Genomic DNA, 18,229 nt, shown 5'->3' with positions numbered 1-18,229 from the left:
CTCGGCCGTGTGCATGAGCCCTTAGGGGGAGATTTATCAAGACAGGCACTTTCTGCACCGATCTTGATATCCCTGCACCACAAGGGCACCTTAATAAGTGGCACTGGCGACTTTTTTTCTTTCAAAAAGTCGCAGTTAAAAAGTTGCAAACGCACATCTTGCAACTTTTTAAAGCCACTTTTCTGGAGCAAGGTAGTTGCATCAGGAGCGTTGCGATTTCCGGGGTGCGGGGTAAGTACAACCTGTACGAGAGGCCCAGGCATTAGATGGGACATTATAGGGGTTGGATAACCCCTTTAACTATCGATATAGCCTGTTCTTAGGACAGATCATCAATATCGGTAGGGTCCTAATTCCTGGCACCCCCACCCATCAGCTGTGCGGTGCTGGAACTACACAGCTTTGAGCTGCCCCCATTCAATTCAGAATCCCTTTACTAAATGAGTCTCTTCCGCCATCTCTCTTCACTCATAGCAACTGTGTCTTCCCCATACGCTAGGTGCGGTACACCGAATATATGTATGTAGTGCAGTAAGTCTACTGTGTTATGTGCCACTTGTGCAGGGGATGGGAGACTAGGGGCCCACCGGGGATTCACCTGTAACCCTGTGGGCCAGTCCGAGCCTGTCAGTATTAATGGCCTATGTTCAGTATAGGTCATTGATATCAGATCAGTGAAGGTCCAACTTCTAGCACATGTGCCAATCATCATGTTTGTAAAGGCTGCGAGGCTCTGGCGAGTGCTGTGGCCTTTTTCTAGACCAGTGACGTCGCGTTCATCGGTTGCAGTCCCATAGAAGTGAATGGGCCCGGGCTGCAATACTAAACACAGCCACTATACAATGTACGGCACTGTGCTTGGTAAGCCGTGAGAAGGCCACAGTGCCCACCAGAGCGCCACAGCCTCTTCAAACAGCCGATCAGTGGCGGTGCTGGATGTTGGACCCCATGAATCTGATATTGATAACGGAGTAAACGAAAAAGGTATAGCAAAGTCCCACCACAACCTGTGCTCTGGGTGGTGCAACCATATCTAGAGCAGTAGGACATGATACCCAACACCCAGTTGTACTAGCTCTATAATGTATGCGATCCTTTAGATCATTTGCATTGCTATGAATATTAACATGACTCATGTGATGACAGTACACAGGCGTGTAAACTGCTCCGAGTGCCTCATAATGGAGGTTTAATCAGAGCTCCTCTCGCACCGTGGGATAAGAATTGAATTGATTGTCGAGTACCGCGCTCGCTCTCATCGTCAAGCACCTCACAAATGAGCTGTATCATCATTAACAGCTCTGAAGTATGCGTCATTTAGAAAACGAGAGAACATGCTGGATGTCATTAGAGCGTGAGACTATTCACAAGAGCAGATTTACAAATTATGGAAAAATCAGCTGTCCTGACAACTCTTATATTCTGTGCTTTCTCCCCTATGTCAGCCTTTTTTTATAGCAGCGATGGAGCTATCATTTAGTCACAGAGTCACCCGGCTTCACAGAAATGCACAGTCCCTGCTTTCCCCTTGCTTGATCTACAGTACTGTGTGACAGTCTAGAAAGTCATACAATTTGAGGACCATGTGTAGAATGGAACACGTCCGTATTGGACCTTAGGCTAGGTTCACACCTGCTGGAATTCATTGTATCCAGCCTTGTAAGGCTACTTTCACACTAGCGTTCGGGTTTCCGTTCGTGAGCTCCGTTTGAAGGAGCTCACGAGCGGACCCGAACGCAGCCGTCCAGCCCTGATGCAGTCTGAATGGAGGCGGATCCGCTCAGACTGCATCAGTCTGGTGGCGTTCAGCCTCCGCTCCGCTCGCCTCCGCACGGACAGGCGGACAGCTGAACGCTGCTTGCAGCGTTCGGGTGTCCGCCTGGCCGTGCGGAGGCGTGCGGATCCGTGCGGATCCGTCCAGACTTCCAATGTAAGTCAATGGGGACGGATCCGTTTGAAGATGCCACAATGTGGCTCAATCTTCAAGCGGATCCGTCCCCCATTGACTTTACATTGAAAGTCTGGACGGATCCGTCCCAGGCTATTTTCACACTTAGCTTTTTTTTGCTAAAATAATGCAGACGGATCCGTACTGAACGGAGCCTCCGTCTGCATTATTATGATCGGATCCGTTCAGAACGGATCCGATCGAACGCTAGCCGAACGCTAGTGTGAAAGTAGCCTTGTATACTGACATTCACCACTGGATCCTATTGACTAGAACGGGATCCGGCATGAGTGCCAGGTTTCGGATAGACAAAAACCCGCAGTTTTTTGTCAGTCCAAAACCCAGCACTCATGCTGAAAAGCAGCCGGATCCCATAATAGTCAATGTAGTCTGGCGGTGAACGGCGTTATCTGACTAGGCCAGATCCTGTGAACTCCAGCAGGCTATAGATTTTTGGGAAGAAAGATTAGACTAAGGACCCTTCCACACGACCGTATGCCCTGCGAGACATACAGTTCGTGAGCGGGCCATATGTCCCGTAGTGGCACTGATCATGCACACAGAATCATAGACTACAGTGATGATGTGCAGGTCGGGCCGCCCGCGGGACTATTGTCCCCCACTTATAAGATCATGAGTGCAGGACAATAGCCCCGCGGGTGGCCCGATGTGAACAGCATCATTTTAATCTATGATGCTGTGCGCTACCGTGCGCATGATCAATGCCGCTCCAGGACATAGGGGCATACAGTCGTGTGCAAGGGCCCAAAGGGCGCTCTTACATGGGTGATGTTGGTGCAAAAACAAGAACAGATCGATAATATACAAGTCGATTAGCACCGGATTAAATGTGACTTTCACATGGCTGTGTGCAAAATGAAAGGGGTACGAATGATCATTATAACGATTGTTCGTCCCCCATTCGCTTTGCACGTTGTTGGCTGCAGACCCCATTTACACACGGTGATGTGCTGCCGACAAATGGTTTTAGGCGGCAAAAGAAACATGTGATCAACCAACAGGATGAACAGTGGCTCCTTTACAGGAGCAATTATCAGGAATTAGTATTTATTGTATTAATGTGTATTTTCCCTGTTATCTCCTGTATCAGGCCTGTTAGGGGTAGTTCCTCCTCCTAGGCAGTAGAGGGAGCTAGGGAACCCCCTAGTATATATAGTTAGGCCCAGTCAGGAAAGAGTCAGTCCAGAGTGAAGGAGTGTTTTAGTTAGAAGCCAGTGGACACTTTAGCTAGAGGTTAGCTGAAGTGCAGCTTCTAACATGCAGCTAGATAGTCAAGGTTTCTAGCTTGCATCCAGGGGAAAAGTTTGCCTCCTGAAGTTTCTTAAAAGTACAGTGCAGAGCCAAGTTTATTTCCAGCCAAACAGAGAGCTGAAGGGCAGAAGGATATGCTACAGCAAGGAGACATATACCAGAGGAAGGTTTCCCTACCCAAGGATAAAGCCAGCAATAGGGCATACGGGCCTTGGAGAAAGCCAGACAGGAACTGAGGAAAAATACAGCCTGATCTGTAAGTGTTATTCCCTCTGAGTATCTTGCAAGGACTTTGTCTGCCGTTTTATATAAAGCCTGCCTGTTACCACCTTTTACATGTGGAACTAACTAAGGACTTTAAATAGTTGAACTGTTCAGTAAAAGGAAGTTCTGGTTCACTGCAACTTGTGTTGCTCAATTATTACTACAATAAATCAGTGTGCCACCGTTACCGGCACTGGCGTCACGAACTTAAAGGGATCTTGCCATACGGCACACTAAACCTGCAACACCCAGGGCACCTCACCTACCACCGGCCTGGTCCCTAAATACAGAGAGTGCCCAAGAGGATCTATGTGCCAGCCCCTCCATCACTGCTGTACGCCTGCCCAGGGTATATGAAAACTGTGAGTACCAATAGCAACCCTCGGTCTGTTAACTGCACCTGTGACCTCATAATCGCAGACCCTGCAGGACTGGCGTACTGCAATTAGGCTGAAAAAAAAAATAAAAATCCATCAGAGAGATAGCAAAAACATTAGGTGTGGCCAAAACAACTGTTTGGAACATTCTTAAAAAGAAGAAACGCACCGGTGAGCTCAGCAACACCAAAAGACCCGGAAGACCACAGAAAACAACTGTAGTGGCTGGTACACTCACTAACTTCCTTCTCCTCCCCATGAGACAGGACATGGGACCGGCCCACTTCTGCTCACAGAGGGGGGGGGGGAACTAAACTGGAATGAAATATTCCAGTCTAGCAATACTAAACTGGCTAAGGTCCTGCTACATACTGCTGCCACCTGCTGGTGTACATGGAAATTACAGCATAATATATAAAACAGGCCTAGAAAATACATATAATGACAATAAGGACAATATAATTACACTTGACATGTGGTAGCAGGGAAAAAGAGTTTGGTAACATAACTCCGGGATGTTACATATGGACCTGACTGTATGAAAATGAGTCATTGTAAATGGTATATACTCGAAATTGCCCAAATACAGCAGTCATGTACCACAGGGATCTGTACTGGGAGCCGTGGTGTACCACAGGGATCTGTACTGGGAGCAGTGGTGTACCACAGGGATCTGTACTGGGAGCAGTGGTGTACCACAGGGATCTGTACTGGGAGCAGTGGTGTACCACAGGGATCTCTACTGGGAGCAGTGGGGTACAACAGGGATCTCTACTGGGGAAAAATGGCATACCAGAGGAATCTGTACTGGGTGAGCAATGAGGTATGACAGGGATTTGTACTGGGAGCAATGAGGTACCACAGGGAACTGTACTGGGAGCAGTGGGGTACCACAGGGATCTCTAATGGGAGTAGTGGGGTACCACAGGGATCTGTACTGGGAGCAGTGGGGTAACACAGGGATCAGTACTGGGAGCAGTGGGGTACCACAGAGATCTGTATTGGGAGCAGTGGGGTACCACAGGGATCTGTATTTGGAGCAGTGGGGTACCACAGAGATCTGTATTGGGAGCAGTGGGGTACCACAGGGATCTGTATTGGGAGCAGTGGGGTACCACAGGGATCTGTACTGGGAGCAGTGGGGTACCAGAGGGATCTGTACTGGGAGCAGTGGTGTACCACAAGGATCTCTAATGGGAGTAATGGGGTACCACAGGGATCTGTACTGGGACCAGCACCTATCTGACATTGGTGGCATATCCTACAATGACACATTAAATTGACCAATTCAGATGTCCGATTTTCTTCGCGGGCCATCAGTCTGTGTAGGGACGATCACAGCATTCACCCAATTTTAAAGCAAGCCTCGCCTATTCAAATTAACGGGTCTGTAAAAAAAAAAACAGCATGCTGATTTGTGCCTCTTCCGTTTTTCGTGGATAGTTGCTAGGAAACACTGGACGTGCATTCTTTGATTCATTTTGACAGACATGAAAAATGGCTGACAATGACGGACGGATAGAAAAAACGTAACAGACAATACCGATTCTACTCGGATGGAAAATCATCAGTTTTTAGCACAAGGAAGAGTTTTGCATCACTCATATCAAGCAGGCCTTAGGGATGTGCGGGTCTAGACAGACCCAGCAGAAGCCTCCTAGAACCGACATCCCGGTGACCATGTGACCAGTCACATGACCATGGGGACCAATACAGGCAGCTGCATTTTAGGGACTTAGGGGGGGATTTAGGTGGCTTAGATTCTACCTTTCATTTTCCAAAGGAGCTGTGAAAAATGAAAGGAGGAATCTTATGGGTTGCTATGGACAACTAAACCAGCTCTTCTTTACACCAGTTTGATAAATTACCCCCCTGTACTGTAGGAAATCCTTAGGGTACTTTCACATTAGTGGCAGGTTGTTCCGGCGGGTGAACAGCCTGTCGGATTCGTCCTGCCGCTTATTCACGTGTGCCCCCGGACTGCCACTCCGTCCTTATTGACTATAATGGGGGCGGAGTTCCGGCGGCACGGCGAGAGGTAGTCGGACTAAAAGTACTGCATTATAGTCAATGGGGACGGATCGGAAGTCCGGGGGCACACGTGAAATAGCGGCCGGACGAATCCGACAGGCTGTTCACCCGCCGGAACAGCCTGCCTGAGTCCCCTGCCGATAGTGTGAAACTAGCCTTATGGACATTTACAAAATAGGGGATATTTGACAATCACTAAGATGGTGGTCCTAAACCCCTCCACATTTACTCCAACCAATCAGATTCCACCTTTAAATTTTCCTCCTTTGGAATATGAAAGGATGAATCTGATTGGTTGCTATGGGCAACTAGCCAGTTTTCTTTTGCACCAGTATGCATATAGTGTGGATGGCCCTGTAACAGGGTGTTACTATGAGCACCGGGATGCTATGTTTACAGGGGTCGAGTGGAGGGGGAACGCATGGGAACGGCGTTCCTGCACTTTTTTCATGGCAGGAACGCCGTTCCCTTTCAGCCTCAAGCCAGGAGAACACAGCTGAATCAGATTCACAGGGGGAGACGGAGCGCACTGTGCAGGGCAGGTTAAGGGAGGAGGGGCGGCTTCAGTTGAGAGGAAGCTGTCTGTGCGGTGCCGCTGCCTGCGACTCCTCTCATGGCGCCCCGCCCCCTAATGACATCATCTCCTTCACTACGAGATCATTTAGAATGTCTTTTAGAAAAGTTTGTCCTGGGATTCGAACTCACGACCTCTACACATCAGAGGAAGGCATTTACCCTCACAGCCATGAAAGCCGTCTAGGTAAATGCTTAAAAAAAAAAAAATATAAGACTTCTAATTATACCTAGTGTACTGATATCTAGTGTACAACCATACACATGACAGCTGCCCACTGTGTATGGATGTAGCAGAGCTGGGTGTGTTGGGGCAGCTGTCATGTGTATGGTTGTACACTAGGTATCAGTACACTAGGTATAAGTAGAAGTCTTATTTTTTTTTTTTAAACAGCTACCTTGACAGCTTTTATGGCTGTGAGGGTAAATGCCTTGCCTCTGATGTGTAGAGGTCATGAGTTCGAATCCCAGGACAAACTTTTCTAAAAGTGTTTTTTTTTTTTTATAAGACTTCTACTGATACCTAGTTTACTGATACCAAGTGTACAACCATACACATGACAGCTGCCCACTGTGTATGGATGTAGCAGGGCTGGGTGTGTTGGGGCAGCTGTCATGTGTATGGTTGTACACTAGGTATCAGTACACTAGGTATAAGTAGAAGTCTTAGTTTTTTTTTTTTAAGCAACTACCTCAACAGATTTTATGGCTGTGAGGGTAAATGCCTTGCCTGTAATGTGTAGAGGTCATGAGTTCGAATCCCAGGACAAACTAAAAGTGTTTTTTTTTCTTTTTCTGATACTTCTACTGATACCTTGTGTACTGATACCTAGTGTACAACCATACACATGACAGCTGCCCCAACACACCCAGCTCTGCTACATCCATACACAGTGGGCAAAGTTACCTACAGTAGAAGTCTTATATATATTTTTTTTTAAGTAGCAAGCTAGACAGCTTTCATAGCTGTGAGGGCATATGCCTTGCTTCTGCTGTGTAGAGGTCATGAGATCGAATCCCAGGACAAACTTTTCTAAAAGTGCTATTTTTTTAATTTATTTTTTAGTCCGCAGCGACACAAATTACAGCATGCTAGATTTTCTGTGCTTTTTTATTTTTTGGAGGGGGGGGGGGGTTGCAGTGGATCTTGGGTGAGTTCCCACACTTTTTTTCCCAGGACTTGACCCCTGTATGTTTAGCAATAATATGGGTTCACTGGGATAATATGGGAGCAAATATAATGCCGAGACTATTGTTTCGCGAAATAAAGTGTTTTGGTCCCACGAAGGACCCGTCAAAACAGTCCAGCAGCCTCCCCTTGACGATAGCAATTCCTCTTTAGGGAGGCGCTTGATGGTTCCGTCAGCCATCTTTGATGAGGGCATCTCTATGGAGACGCATTAGAGCCGTGTATTCCCTTTATAAGCCACGCCTCCTACAGTTATCCGATTATTCTAAGCTCCTTTCTCCTCATGTCGGGCTCGGTGAACACGCCACAGTCTCTTCCCTAGCGAAGTCGACAAAGTATCGCGAGAACAGCCGTTCGTTCCCATCCCGTCTCTTAGCGCCAGAGGGGGCCTTTATTTTAGGTGTCTTCATAAAATGCCTGCTCGGGATGGTTTTCTTTTCTCAAGATGGCGTCGATGAGGGAGAGCGACACCGGCCTGTGGCTTCACAATAAGCTGGGCTCGGCGGACGAGCTCTGGTCGCCCCCCAGCATCGCCTCGCTGCTCACGGCCACCGTCATCGACAATGTCCGCCTGTGTTTCCACAACCTGTCGTCCGCCGTCAAGCTGAAGCTGCTGCTGGGTATGCTGCACCTCCCACGCCGCACCGTGGACGAGGTGAGTGCCCCCGTCCTCCCCCTGCCCGGGGGGGAACCACAGGTGCCAGCAAGCCTCTGTACAGGCGGGAGATATCACAGAAGCGCCGTTACCCAAACAAAAATGTCGCATCCTCCCCCTTTTTTTTTTTTTTTCATCATCTAGCTGGAAGAGGAGCGAAGCAAAGTTATCAAACTTTGGGAATAAAAAACCAACTTTGTAAGAAAGAAGAAACTCAACCCCTGCCGTTTGGTGTCTGCATGTCCTATGCAGAATGCGCCGCGGACAGAGCCGCGTGGTGCTGGGAGCGCCGGACCCCGGCCCATCAGATATTGGTAGAGAGGAGGGGATCAACCTCTTTTTAAAGGGGTTTTCCCATCTCATACAATGGGGTCCCACCGCTGGGAGCCGCCCCTATATCGAGAACGGAGGGCGCACTGCACATGCGCAGCCGCCCTCCATTCATTTCTATGGGGCCGCCGAAAATAGCTGAGCCCTGGCTCGGCTATTTCTGTCGGCCTCATAGAAATGAATGGGTGCATGCGCGGTACGCTCACATTCACTTCAATGGGAGAGGCGGCTATTAGCGCTTGGTGGTGGACGGACCCCGGGAAATCTGGGGTCCTCTAGCCACAACGCTCTCTCCGCGCCATTCTCGATATGGGTGCGGGTCCCATTGCACCTATCAGGCAATGGGGGCATATGCTAGTGATATGCCCCCATTGTCTATGATGGGAATACCCCTTTGAAGAGGTCCTCTACTTTACACAACCCCCTACGTATTAGGAAGCAGATCACTGTGTCCCCCAGCGGGGTCTGGAATCTGGCAGGTGTTTGGTTTTCTTACAGCGCCACCACAGGGGAAATTAGTCATTACACCTTCATTTCAATGTGTTGTCAGACGGGACAGGTCCTCCAAAGTGAGAGACGCGCTTTGTACCCCATACTGGTAGATCTCGGTGGTAAGGCCAGTCTGCAGGTCTCTGTTTTTTAAGGATACTCTGGATGTGTCTGTTGCGTTATTATGCGCCGTGGCCATCAGGACCCTCAGAAAGCAGAGTTACTAACCTGTAGTTGCTGTACGGATGTGCTCTAGACAAGGCAAAATATGCTCTAGGGCAGGGATGCCCAACCTGCGGCCCTCCAGCTGTTGCAAAACTACAACTCCCATTATGCCTGAGCAGCTTTCAGCTCTTAGGGCATGCTGGGAATTGTAGTTTTGCCCCAGATTGGGCATCGCAGATTTAGGTTCGGCCCCATGTACACCAATGTCTTTTTGCTCGTTTTTTTTTTTTTTTTTTTTTCAGATGTGGACCAGTTCTTTTGAAAAAAAAAAAAAAAAAAAAAAAATATATACATACATACATACATACAGACAGCAGCACGCTATATATTGTCCACGTCCGTTCCACCGGCCCACAAATTCCGTTCAGAATGCAAACTGATCCGTTTTGGACGTCTGGTGAGAGCCCTGAACGGATCTCGCAAACGGAAAGCCAAAATGCGAGTGTGAAAGTGGGCTAACCTATATAGAGCTGGTCAGGAAACCCTTCTGATGACCCTGGGTGCCGTAATGGGGGAGGGAGGAACTTATTGCAGTTTTATGGCTTCCAAATAAGCCCTTATCCCAGAAGGAACCCTGTAATAACCCAAGCCTTAAAGGGAACCTCTCTCTCCTCTAAACCACCACAGTATGCCATTAGGCAGTCGGGGTTTAGGATCCCGGACCTGCCCGTAGCCAACCCGTCCGTCCCCAAAAAAGAAAGGAAATCAGGTTCAATGGTCCAGTGATGGCGCACCCTGCTTCTCGGCACATGCACAGTGTAGTGAGATGTACGGTCCTTGGCTTCATACTTGCAGTGCACATGCGCTCCATACCACTGAGGAAGAGTCCTGGACTCTTCTCCCGGTAAGTTTGAATTCCATTTCCTTTCTTTTGTGGGGACAGATGGGCTTGCATCGGGCAGGATTGGAGCTCTAAATCCCAGCTGTATAACATCATACTGGTGGGTTAGCGAGACCCCCCTCCTAAACAAGGTGACCGGTTATGGGGGCTGTCTGGCATCATCCTTATGGTCACTTCTTGCACTCTCTGCCCTGGGATGGGGGGTACTAGAGCAGAGGGGCGCTCTTCTGGGGCATGACATGAAGCCTGATCCGTGGTGTGATGATGGCACTGCCACCTGGGTCTTCTGATGCATGGCGGTGATGAGAGGAAGTCGCTAGGTTTCTATCTGGTAAAAATATACTTCCGATAGACTTTTACTTTTTGCTTGTGATCATTAACATTGTCACTCAGGGTTTATACTGGTTATTAACCATTTTCCTGCTGCTTACCAGCCTGTGACGGCACAAACTGAAAGTCTGCATGCATCAACATTTTTACTACTTTCAGTATTGCAGACAATTATTTTTATTTTTTTTTTTGCTTTGTTTACCTGGCGTGTAAAAATTTACATTTAGATCTGACTTTATTTCTCCCCCCTTTTACCAGTAGTCATAATAGTCCCTTGTTATTATAGTCCTCGGCCCTTCCCATGTCCCCAGTAGTCACATCTGTTCCCGCCATTCAGCTCTGGTTGGACGCACCCGCCTGCCAAATGCATGAAGCCCAGGAAGCAAATGACGTAGTAAGTAATGCGGGTACAAACTGCATCCCCGGCATCTAACACATTTGAGGACATTTTGTCCATGAGAGGGGGCGCATAATTGGACTGAGAGGAGCAGTAGGGTCATTTTGGATGAATTGCTTGCTCCGTTCTGACCTAGCTGTTAGGTGTTGGGAACACAAACATGGTGAACAGGCCCTGTACGGCCCCGACAGACACCAGTAGAGAGGATTGTTTGTTCCACCGACAGACACGAGCAGCTCTCAGTTTCATTGTCCACCATCCAGACACAGGAGGCCCCTTCATTACACCCCCTGTCTCTGCCCGGACCATTTCCTGGCACTTAGCAGAAGGAAATCTGGTGTCGCGGTGTCCCTTATGTGTCCGGCCATTGACAGTCACCACCTCTTTAGTTTGCAGTGGTGTTGTGAATGAGGCCTTGTGGTGAGCTCTTCAATCCTGCCCCAACTGCTGGTGTGATAATCTGCGGAGCCATCGCATACGGCAGTCAGTCACCTCTAGTAGTGATATGAGGGACACTTACAGCTCAGTGATATGTACAGGGCATCCTGCCACCACGTGTCGCCCCTCATGGCCGGGCTTCCAACTGGCATTTATCAGCAGGATAATGCTCGCCCGCACACAGCAAGGGATTCCCAGGAATGTCTCCTCCAGATTATGACACTTCCCTGGCTGCCGTAGAGGCCGCACCTCGTCTTGTGGCCGGGGCTAGAGGCCGCACCTCGTCTTGTGGCCGGGGCTAGAGGCCACACCTCGTCTTGTGGCCGGGGCTAGACTAGAGGCCGCACCTCGTCTTGTGGCCGGGGCTAGAGGCCGCACCAAAATTTTGGTATCGTGACAACGCTATGCCGATCAGATCGACGTAGGGTTGTTTTGATACCAAAATTTTGATTCGCTTTCGTCACCATAAAAAAGTATTGTGATACTCAATACCGCGCAAAAAAAAAAAAAAAAAGCCGCGTGCATTTTGCATTTTATGAAACGTTCGGCCCATAATAGAACAGTCCTATCCTATTTTTTTTTTTGGGGTGACAAGGTGGCTAAAAAATGGCGAATGCTCACCGCATAGGAGATATTTTTTAATCGTTTGGACAGCGCTATGTAATATGTTTATTTATTGTTTATATATTTTATATGTAAAATTGGGACAGGGGGGATTTAAACTTAATATTTTAGGGTACTTTCACACTAGCGTCTTTCTTTTCCGGCATAGAGTTCCGTCCTAGGGGCTCTATACCGGAAAAGAACTGATCAGGCATATCCCCATGCATTCTGAATGGAGAGCAATCCGTTCAGGATGTCTTCAGTTCAGTCATTTTGACTGATCAGGCAAAAGATAAAACCGCAGCATGCTACGGTTTTATCTCCGGCGAATGCCGGATCCAGCATTTTTCCCCATAGGAATGGATTAGTGCCAGATCTGGCATTCAAAATACCGGCATGCACCCGCACTAAATCCGGACCCATTCACTTCTATGGGCTGTGCACATGAGCGGTGATTTTCACACATCACTTGTGTGTTGCGTGAAAATCGCAGCATGCTCTATGTTGTGCGTTTTTCACACAACGCAGGCCCTATAGAAGTTAATGGGGCTGCGTGAAAATCGCAAGCAAGTGCGGATGCGGTGCGATTTTCACGCATGGTTGCTAGGATGAAAGTCTATTCACTGTATTATTTTCCCTTATAACATGGTTAAGGGAAAATAATAGCATTCTTTAATACAGAATGCATAGTAGAAGGTCAATATAATAAACATTGGTGGCGCAGTGCGCCCCCCAACACCCCAGTATAATAAACATTGGTGGGGCAGTGCCAATGAGGGTTAAAAAAATAATTAACTCGCCTCCTCCAATTGATCGTCTCCTGTTCTTTCTTAAGGACCTGTGGTGATATCACTGTACTCATCACATGATACATCACCATGGTAATGGACCATGTGATGAGCTCAGTGATGTCACCACAGGTCCTGAAGAAAGAACAGGAGACCGCCAGCTACGCGATCAACTGGAGGAGGTGAGTTAATTTTTTTTAATTATTTTTTTTAACCTTCATTGGCACTTCCCACTGAGCCACCAATGTTTCTTATACAAATACAGGAGGTGGGTGCTGGAATCAAATAGCCGGCACCCGACCTTTGTGACAGGGAGCTGCGATCAGCGGCAGTTAACCCCTCAGGTACCGCACCTGAAGGGTTAACTCAACTGCAGCTGATCGCAGCTCCCTGTCATAGAGGTCGGGTGCCGGCTATTTGATTCCTGCACCCACCTCCTGTATTTGTATTACAGGTCAGTTTTCTTCATTGGTGGCGCAGTGGCCACAACCCTCCCCTCCTCCTCCTTCCGTCTCTCTTCTTACTGGCGGCGGCAGCACAGGGGGAGGGAGAGACTCCTCCACTGCGCTGCTGAGAAGAACATTGGCAGCGGGGCAGAGAACTATCAGCTCCTGTGCCCGCCGCTGTATTCAACGGCAGAGCTGCGGTGGGGGGTATAGTCGCAAATGGCGACAAGACTAAAAAGTCTTGTCGCCATTTGTAAATTCTAAGTCGCATTGGCGACCATTTTGGTCGCCATCTGGAGCCCTGTAGAGGCCGTATCTCGTCTTGTGGCTGGGGCTAGAGGCGCTCTACAGGGTCCTAGAGCCTCCTCTCAGTTGTACAGTTTTCTCCAGTAAACTTATTTTTTCCTCTAATACTGTAATCACTTCCATACATCATCATTACTGTCAGTTTCTTTCCATTCCAACAACTCCTTCCTCTATAGAGATTGCCTCACTAATTCTATGTGCATTTCACACATTGGGAGGACATTAATAATTTTGCCACACGGTGTGCAGTTTACGCCAGTGACCCTGGTCTGTAGCCGGGCCGCTCCTGTTAGGTTTCATTCACATGAGGCTTCATTAGGGAATAGCAATGGAGATTCTATAAAAATGGCGCACTGTTTTGTCCAGTTGATTAATGGAAACCCGATGTGCGGTGTCCTCCAACATCTTGTTGTAGGTGTAGGACAATGGCTGAACGTAAAGCAAGAAGTTCACTTGACCGGCGTCATGGGGAGTTGACATGATTGCTGTTGCTGCTCTTCAGGGACTTGGGTTTGTTACTTACCATTGCACCAGCACATGATGAAATGAGAAGAAACCTGACAACTCGTGACCCGAACTGGGAATCCCTGCATAATGGTGATGATCGCTGTTCAGAGGTTTTGCATTGTGAAACCCTTTTCTGCTAATCAAGGATTAAAAGGAAATGTGTGTGTATATCTATCTATATATCTTGTTTTTCACCCTGTAAGACGCACCTAGGTTGGAGGACAATAAGAGAAAATATTTTTCATTAGGTCTGAAATCAGACCCCCCCCCCAATGTTGATCAGACCTTACCACCTCGAGCACTCTATCTCTTCTTCCTGCTGAGGACCAGGAAGCTGTGAGTACAGAGCCTTCACCGCTTCCCGGTCCTCTGGTACTAATAGTGGAATCGGTCATTAATATTCAACCCATAAGACTTGGGGACATTTTCCCCTCCCCCAAAGTGCATCTTATGGCGTGAAAAACACGGTATGATGGTATATACTGAGGAAGGACTGTTAATATCCTGAGCCTAGTTAACCTCTTTAGCCTGGTATCTGGTCCAGTGCAGTTCTGACTGTAATGGAGGTAACTTCCATACCAGTCCCTTACTAGCTCCTAGGATTGCCATGACTGTATGCTGCAGGCATTTCGTAATAGACTGCCTGTCACGGTTAGGCCTCATGCACACGACTGCAAATCGCAAATCAAATTTTTCTGCTAGAACTGGTTATTCTTGCCCGCAAAATAGACCAGAATAGGACACTGATGTGAACCCATAGAAATGAATAAAGTCTGCGTGCGATCTGCAAAAAAAATGCATGTTGGAGACTGACCAAAAATATAGTGTGTGCATGAGGCCTTATAGGGATGGGGTATAATGCCTTGGTATACAAGGTATATCACTGCACTATAAAAACCATGTTGCTTAGAGTACCATATTTTCGCACCTGATGAGATGCACCCCAGGTTTTAGAGGAGGAAAATAAGAATTTTTTTTCATCCAACCCCCCCATATCAAGACATCAGATCAGGCCCTCATGCCCGACCTCAGATTAGAGATAAAACAAATAACCGCTGCTCCTCTCCAGGTTCGGCGGTCTGCAGCAGTCGCGCTCCCTTGTGTTCTGCGTGCAGCGACAGGTCATAGTAGGGTTGAGCGATATACCGATGGCAACGATTAGGGATGAGCGAAACATCGGAGGTCGATTCGCATAAAACTTTGTTCTAATACTGTACGGAGCAGAAACTCCGTACAGTATTAGAATGTATTGGCTCCGATGACCCGAAGTTATTGCTTAGCGTAATACCTTCATAAATTAAATATATATCTCGAACTCTGGTTCGGTTCCAAGTGGTACCAACGCAATAACTTCAGCTCTTCGGAGCCACTACGTTCTAATGCTGTATAGAGCTCCTGCTCTGTACAGTATTAGAAATAAGTTTTATGCGAATCGACTTCGGATGTTTTTTATTCTAAATGGGTATTTATCACGATCTATATTTTCGTGATAAATTTCTTAATATCATTATCGTGGGAATATTCTTGATATCGCCCAACCCTAGGTCATAGTACGTGCACTACTGTCCTGATGCTGTAAGCGGTCTGTAGAGGCGAGTACCAGCAGCGCTCTCCGTGCTTTACTCCCCTCACGTACTTCATACTCGTGGGCGCTTCCATAATGCTTTGGGGGGGGGTAAGAGTGGGTCTTATAAAGCGAAAAATGTGGTAAAGGTTAATAAAAATTAATAAATCTTTTTTTCGTTAGAATGTGGTATTTTGTGAAAGGGCTAAAAAAAAAAAAAAAAAATGGATCAGCATATGTAATAAAGACCTGGGCGGATTGGCCATAAACCCTATAGGGAAATATCCCCGATCCGCCAAAGCCCAGAGGTAAAGTTCTTTTTGCATGAGACGTTCTCGTTGTGCCACATGGTGAACGTCGAAAATTTTAAAGAGCAAAAAGCAATAGTGGAATAATTACTTCCATCCGCACTCCATTATCAGCCAAAAAAGTTAGAGGGGTATTCCGGTTATGTGAAGCTGTAGGGGAAAACTTAGATTGGTGGAGGACCTACTGCTGGAACCCCTATCTATCGTGAGAACCGTAGAGCCATCCAAAATGACTGGAGTGACTGGTCAAGCATGCGGTTCGGCTGCTCCATTAATTTCTATGGTAGTTCAGGAGATGGCTACCTCCACAACTCCCATAGAAATGAGTGGCGCACGTGCCTGACCAGCTGCGCCATTCATTTTGGGAGCTTCACGGGCTTTCTGTTCTCATTATTGGTGGCGGTTTTATTTCATACTCCTACTTTCCTCTCCTCAAAAATTTCTAAGAGAAATATTTTTACTCTGCCTAAAAAAAAAAAAAAAAAGTCTGACTCCTGACAGGTCTATTAGGAGAGAAAGTGAGGGTTACAAAGAGGCGTCTCTTGCTCTGGAGGACCTGTCCTCTGTGTAATGCTCTATTACCCCTGTGGTGGCTCTGCAGGGAAACAGAACACTTACTGCTAGGTTTGCACATTGATTACATCTGATCACTGTGGGACACTTGTCAAGAGATGCTTCTAACACACAGGCATTGTCCATAGTGGAGGACCCCCCCCCCCCCCTCCTCCTTAAGGAGATGGCTGCATAGTAGTATAATGGCCCAAGCAGTCTGCAATGGCACTGATGGTTAAACCGTCCATGGACCTTCAATAACACTTTTCGTCCTCTGTTTTGCAGATGAAGATGGCATTAACAGAAATTATTCAGCTGGCCACCGTGGACTCAGACCCTTGGATTTTAATGGTGGCGGACATCTTAAAATCTTTTCCAGACACCGGCTCATTAAACCTCGACCTGGAGGAACAGAACCCGAATGTGCAGGATATATTAGGAGAGCTCCGGGAAAAAGGTAGGCTGTTTGCCGGGTTTATGCATGAGGTTGGGGAGCTCTGCCTCGAATTCACGATTCTTAACCTTTTGACTTCTTTCCTGAACCAGTGAGCGAATGCGAGGCCTCCGCCATGCTGCCTCTGGAATGCCAGTATCTAAACAAGAGCGCCCTCACCATGCTGGCAGGACCGCTGACTCCTCCCGTCAAACATTTCCAGTTGAAACGAAAACCAAAAAGTGCCACATTGAGGGCAGAGCTCTTACAGAAGTGTAAGTAGGTGCTGCCGCACTGATGACTTTACGTAGTTAGTAAGGTCCCCTTGGACTTTAGATTAAGGTCCTATGCACACAACTGTGTCCGTTTTGCGGTACGTAAATTGCATGATTTTGCAAAATACAGGTGCGGTCCATGTGCAGTCACTTTTTTTTTTTTTTTTTTTGGGGCCCTTTGACTTCAGTGATTCAGTGGCCCACATTTTGCAGATGGTCCGTATGCTTTCTGCATCTGTATGTCTGTTCTGCAAGATAGAACATGTCCTAAACTTGTCCACAGAATGTGGTTCACAAAAACTGCAGATGCAACATGGACAGTGTGCATTTTGCGGATCCACAATTACGTGTACCGTAAAATACATAAAGTCTTGTGTTTATTTAGGGGAGGGTTTTCATTTTAAAATCCCTTTATCTTGCATTTTTTTTTAAATAAAATAATAAAATGAAATGTAATTTCAATTAGATATTGACACGTCTGTAACGAGTGGCTCTATAAAAAAAATACACATGATCTAGCCCTGAACAGCCAATAAAACAATAGTTTGGTTATCTTGCCTCACAAAAAGCGTGATATCGAGGGATCAAAAATCATATGTACCCCAAAAAAGTACCAACAAAACTGTCACTTTATGCTGTAGGTGCATCATGGGGGTCTCCAAATGCGACATGGCAACTTAAAATTATCCCAGTGAAATCTGCCCTCTTGCTGCCTTACAGGAAAAAAATGTCCATTCACACGTCCGCAATTCTGTTCCACATTTTGCAGAACGAAATCGCGGACCCATTCACTTCTATGGGGCCGCACAATGTGCAGGCCGGATCCGGAAATGCAGACCTGCACTTCTGGGTCCGCATTTCCGTTCCCGAAAAAAATATAGAACGTGTTCTATTCTTGTCCACAATTGTGGACAAGAATAGGCATATTCCGGATATATAATGCGCATTTCCCATTGAAATCAGGAGACCAAGCAGGTATGTGTGACATGCCACTTACTGATGTATGTTCCATGCAGATTATCACTCATATTTTCCCAATCATTGGGAGGTGGAAGCATGTGCCAAAATACACACAGGTGACCGCATGG

The 18,229-nt window shown here is 47.3% G+C and overlaps 1 protein-coding gene across 1 annotated transcript in view; it reads left to right on the top strand.

Annotated features, from left to right (window-relative positions):
- Window positions 1-7,904: 7,904 nt before the first annotated feature.
- The window catches only part of NELFA (negative elongation factor complex member A), a 36,338-nt gene continuing 26,013 nt past the window's right edge, over window positions 7,905-18,229 (top strand). The window contains exons 1-3 of the mRNA XM_044279514.1: window positions 7,905-8,309; window positions 16,719-16,890; window positions 16,980-17,141. Of these exons, the coding sequence (XP_044135449.1) occupies window positions 8,100-8,309; window positions 16,719-16,890; window positions 16,980-17,141 (544 nt within the window). The 5' untranslated portion in view covers window positions 7,905-8,099. The remainder of the gene's footprint in view (window positions 8,310-16,718; window positions 16,891-16,979; window positions 17,142-18,229) is intronic.

This window comes from Bufo gargarizans, chromosome 1 (assembly GCF_014858855.1).
Source record: "Bufo gargarizans isolate SCDJY-AF-19 chromosome 1, ASM1485885v1, whole genome shotgun sequence".
NCBI lineage: Eukaryota > Metazoa > Chordata > Amphibia > Anura > Bufonidae > Bufo > Bufo gargarizans.
The sequence above is the reverse complement of the archived record's forward strand: the minus strand, read 5'-3'. Positions and strand labels throughout refer to the sequence as shown.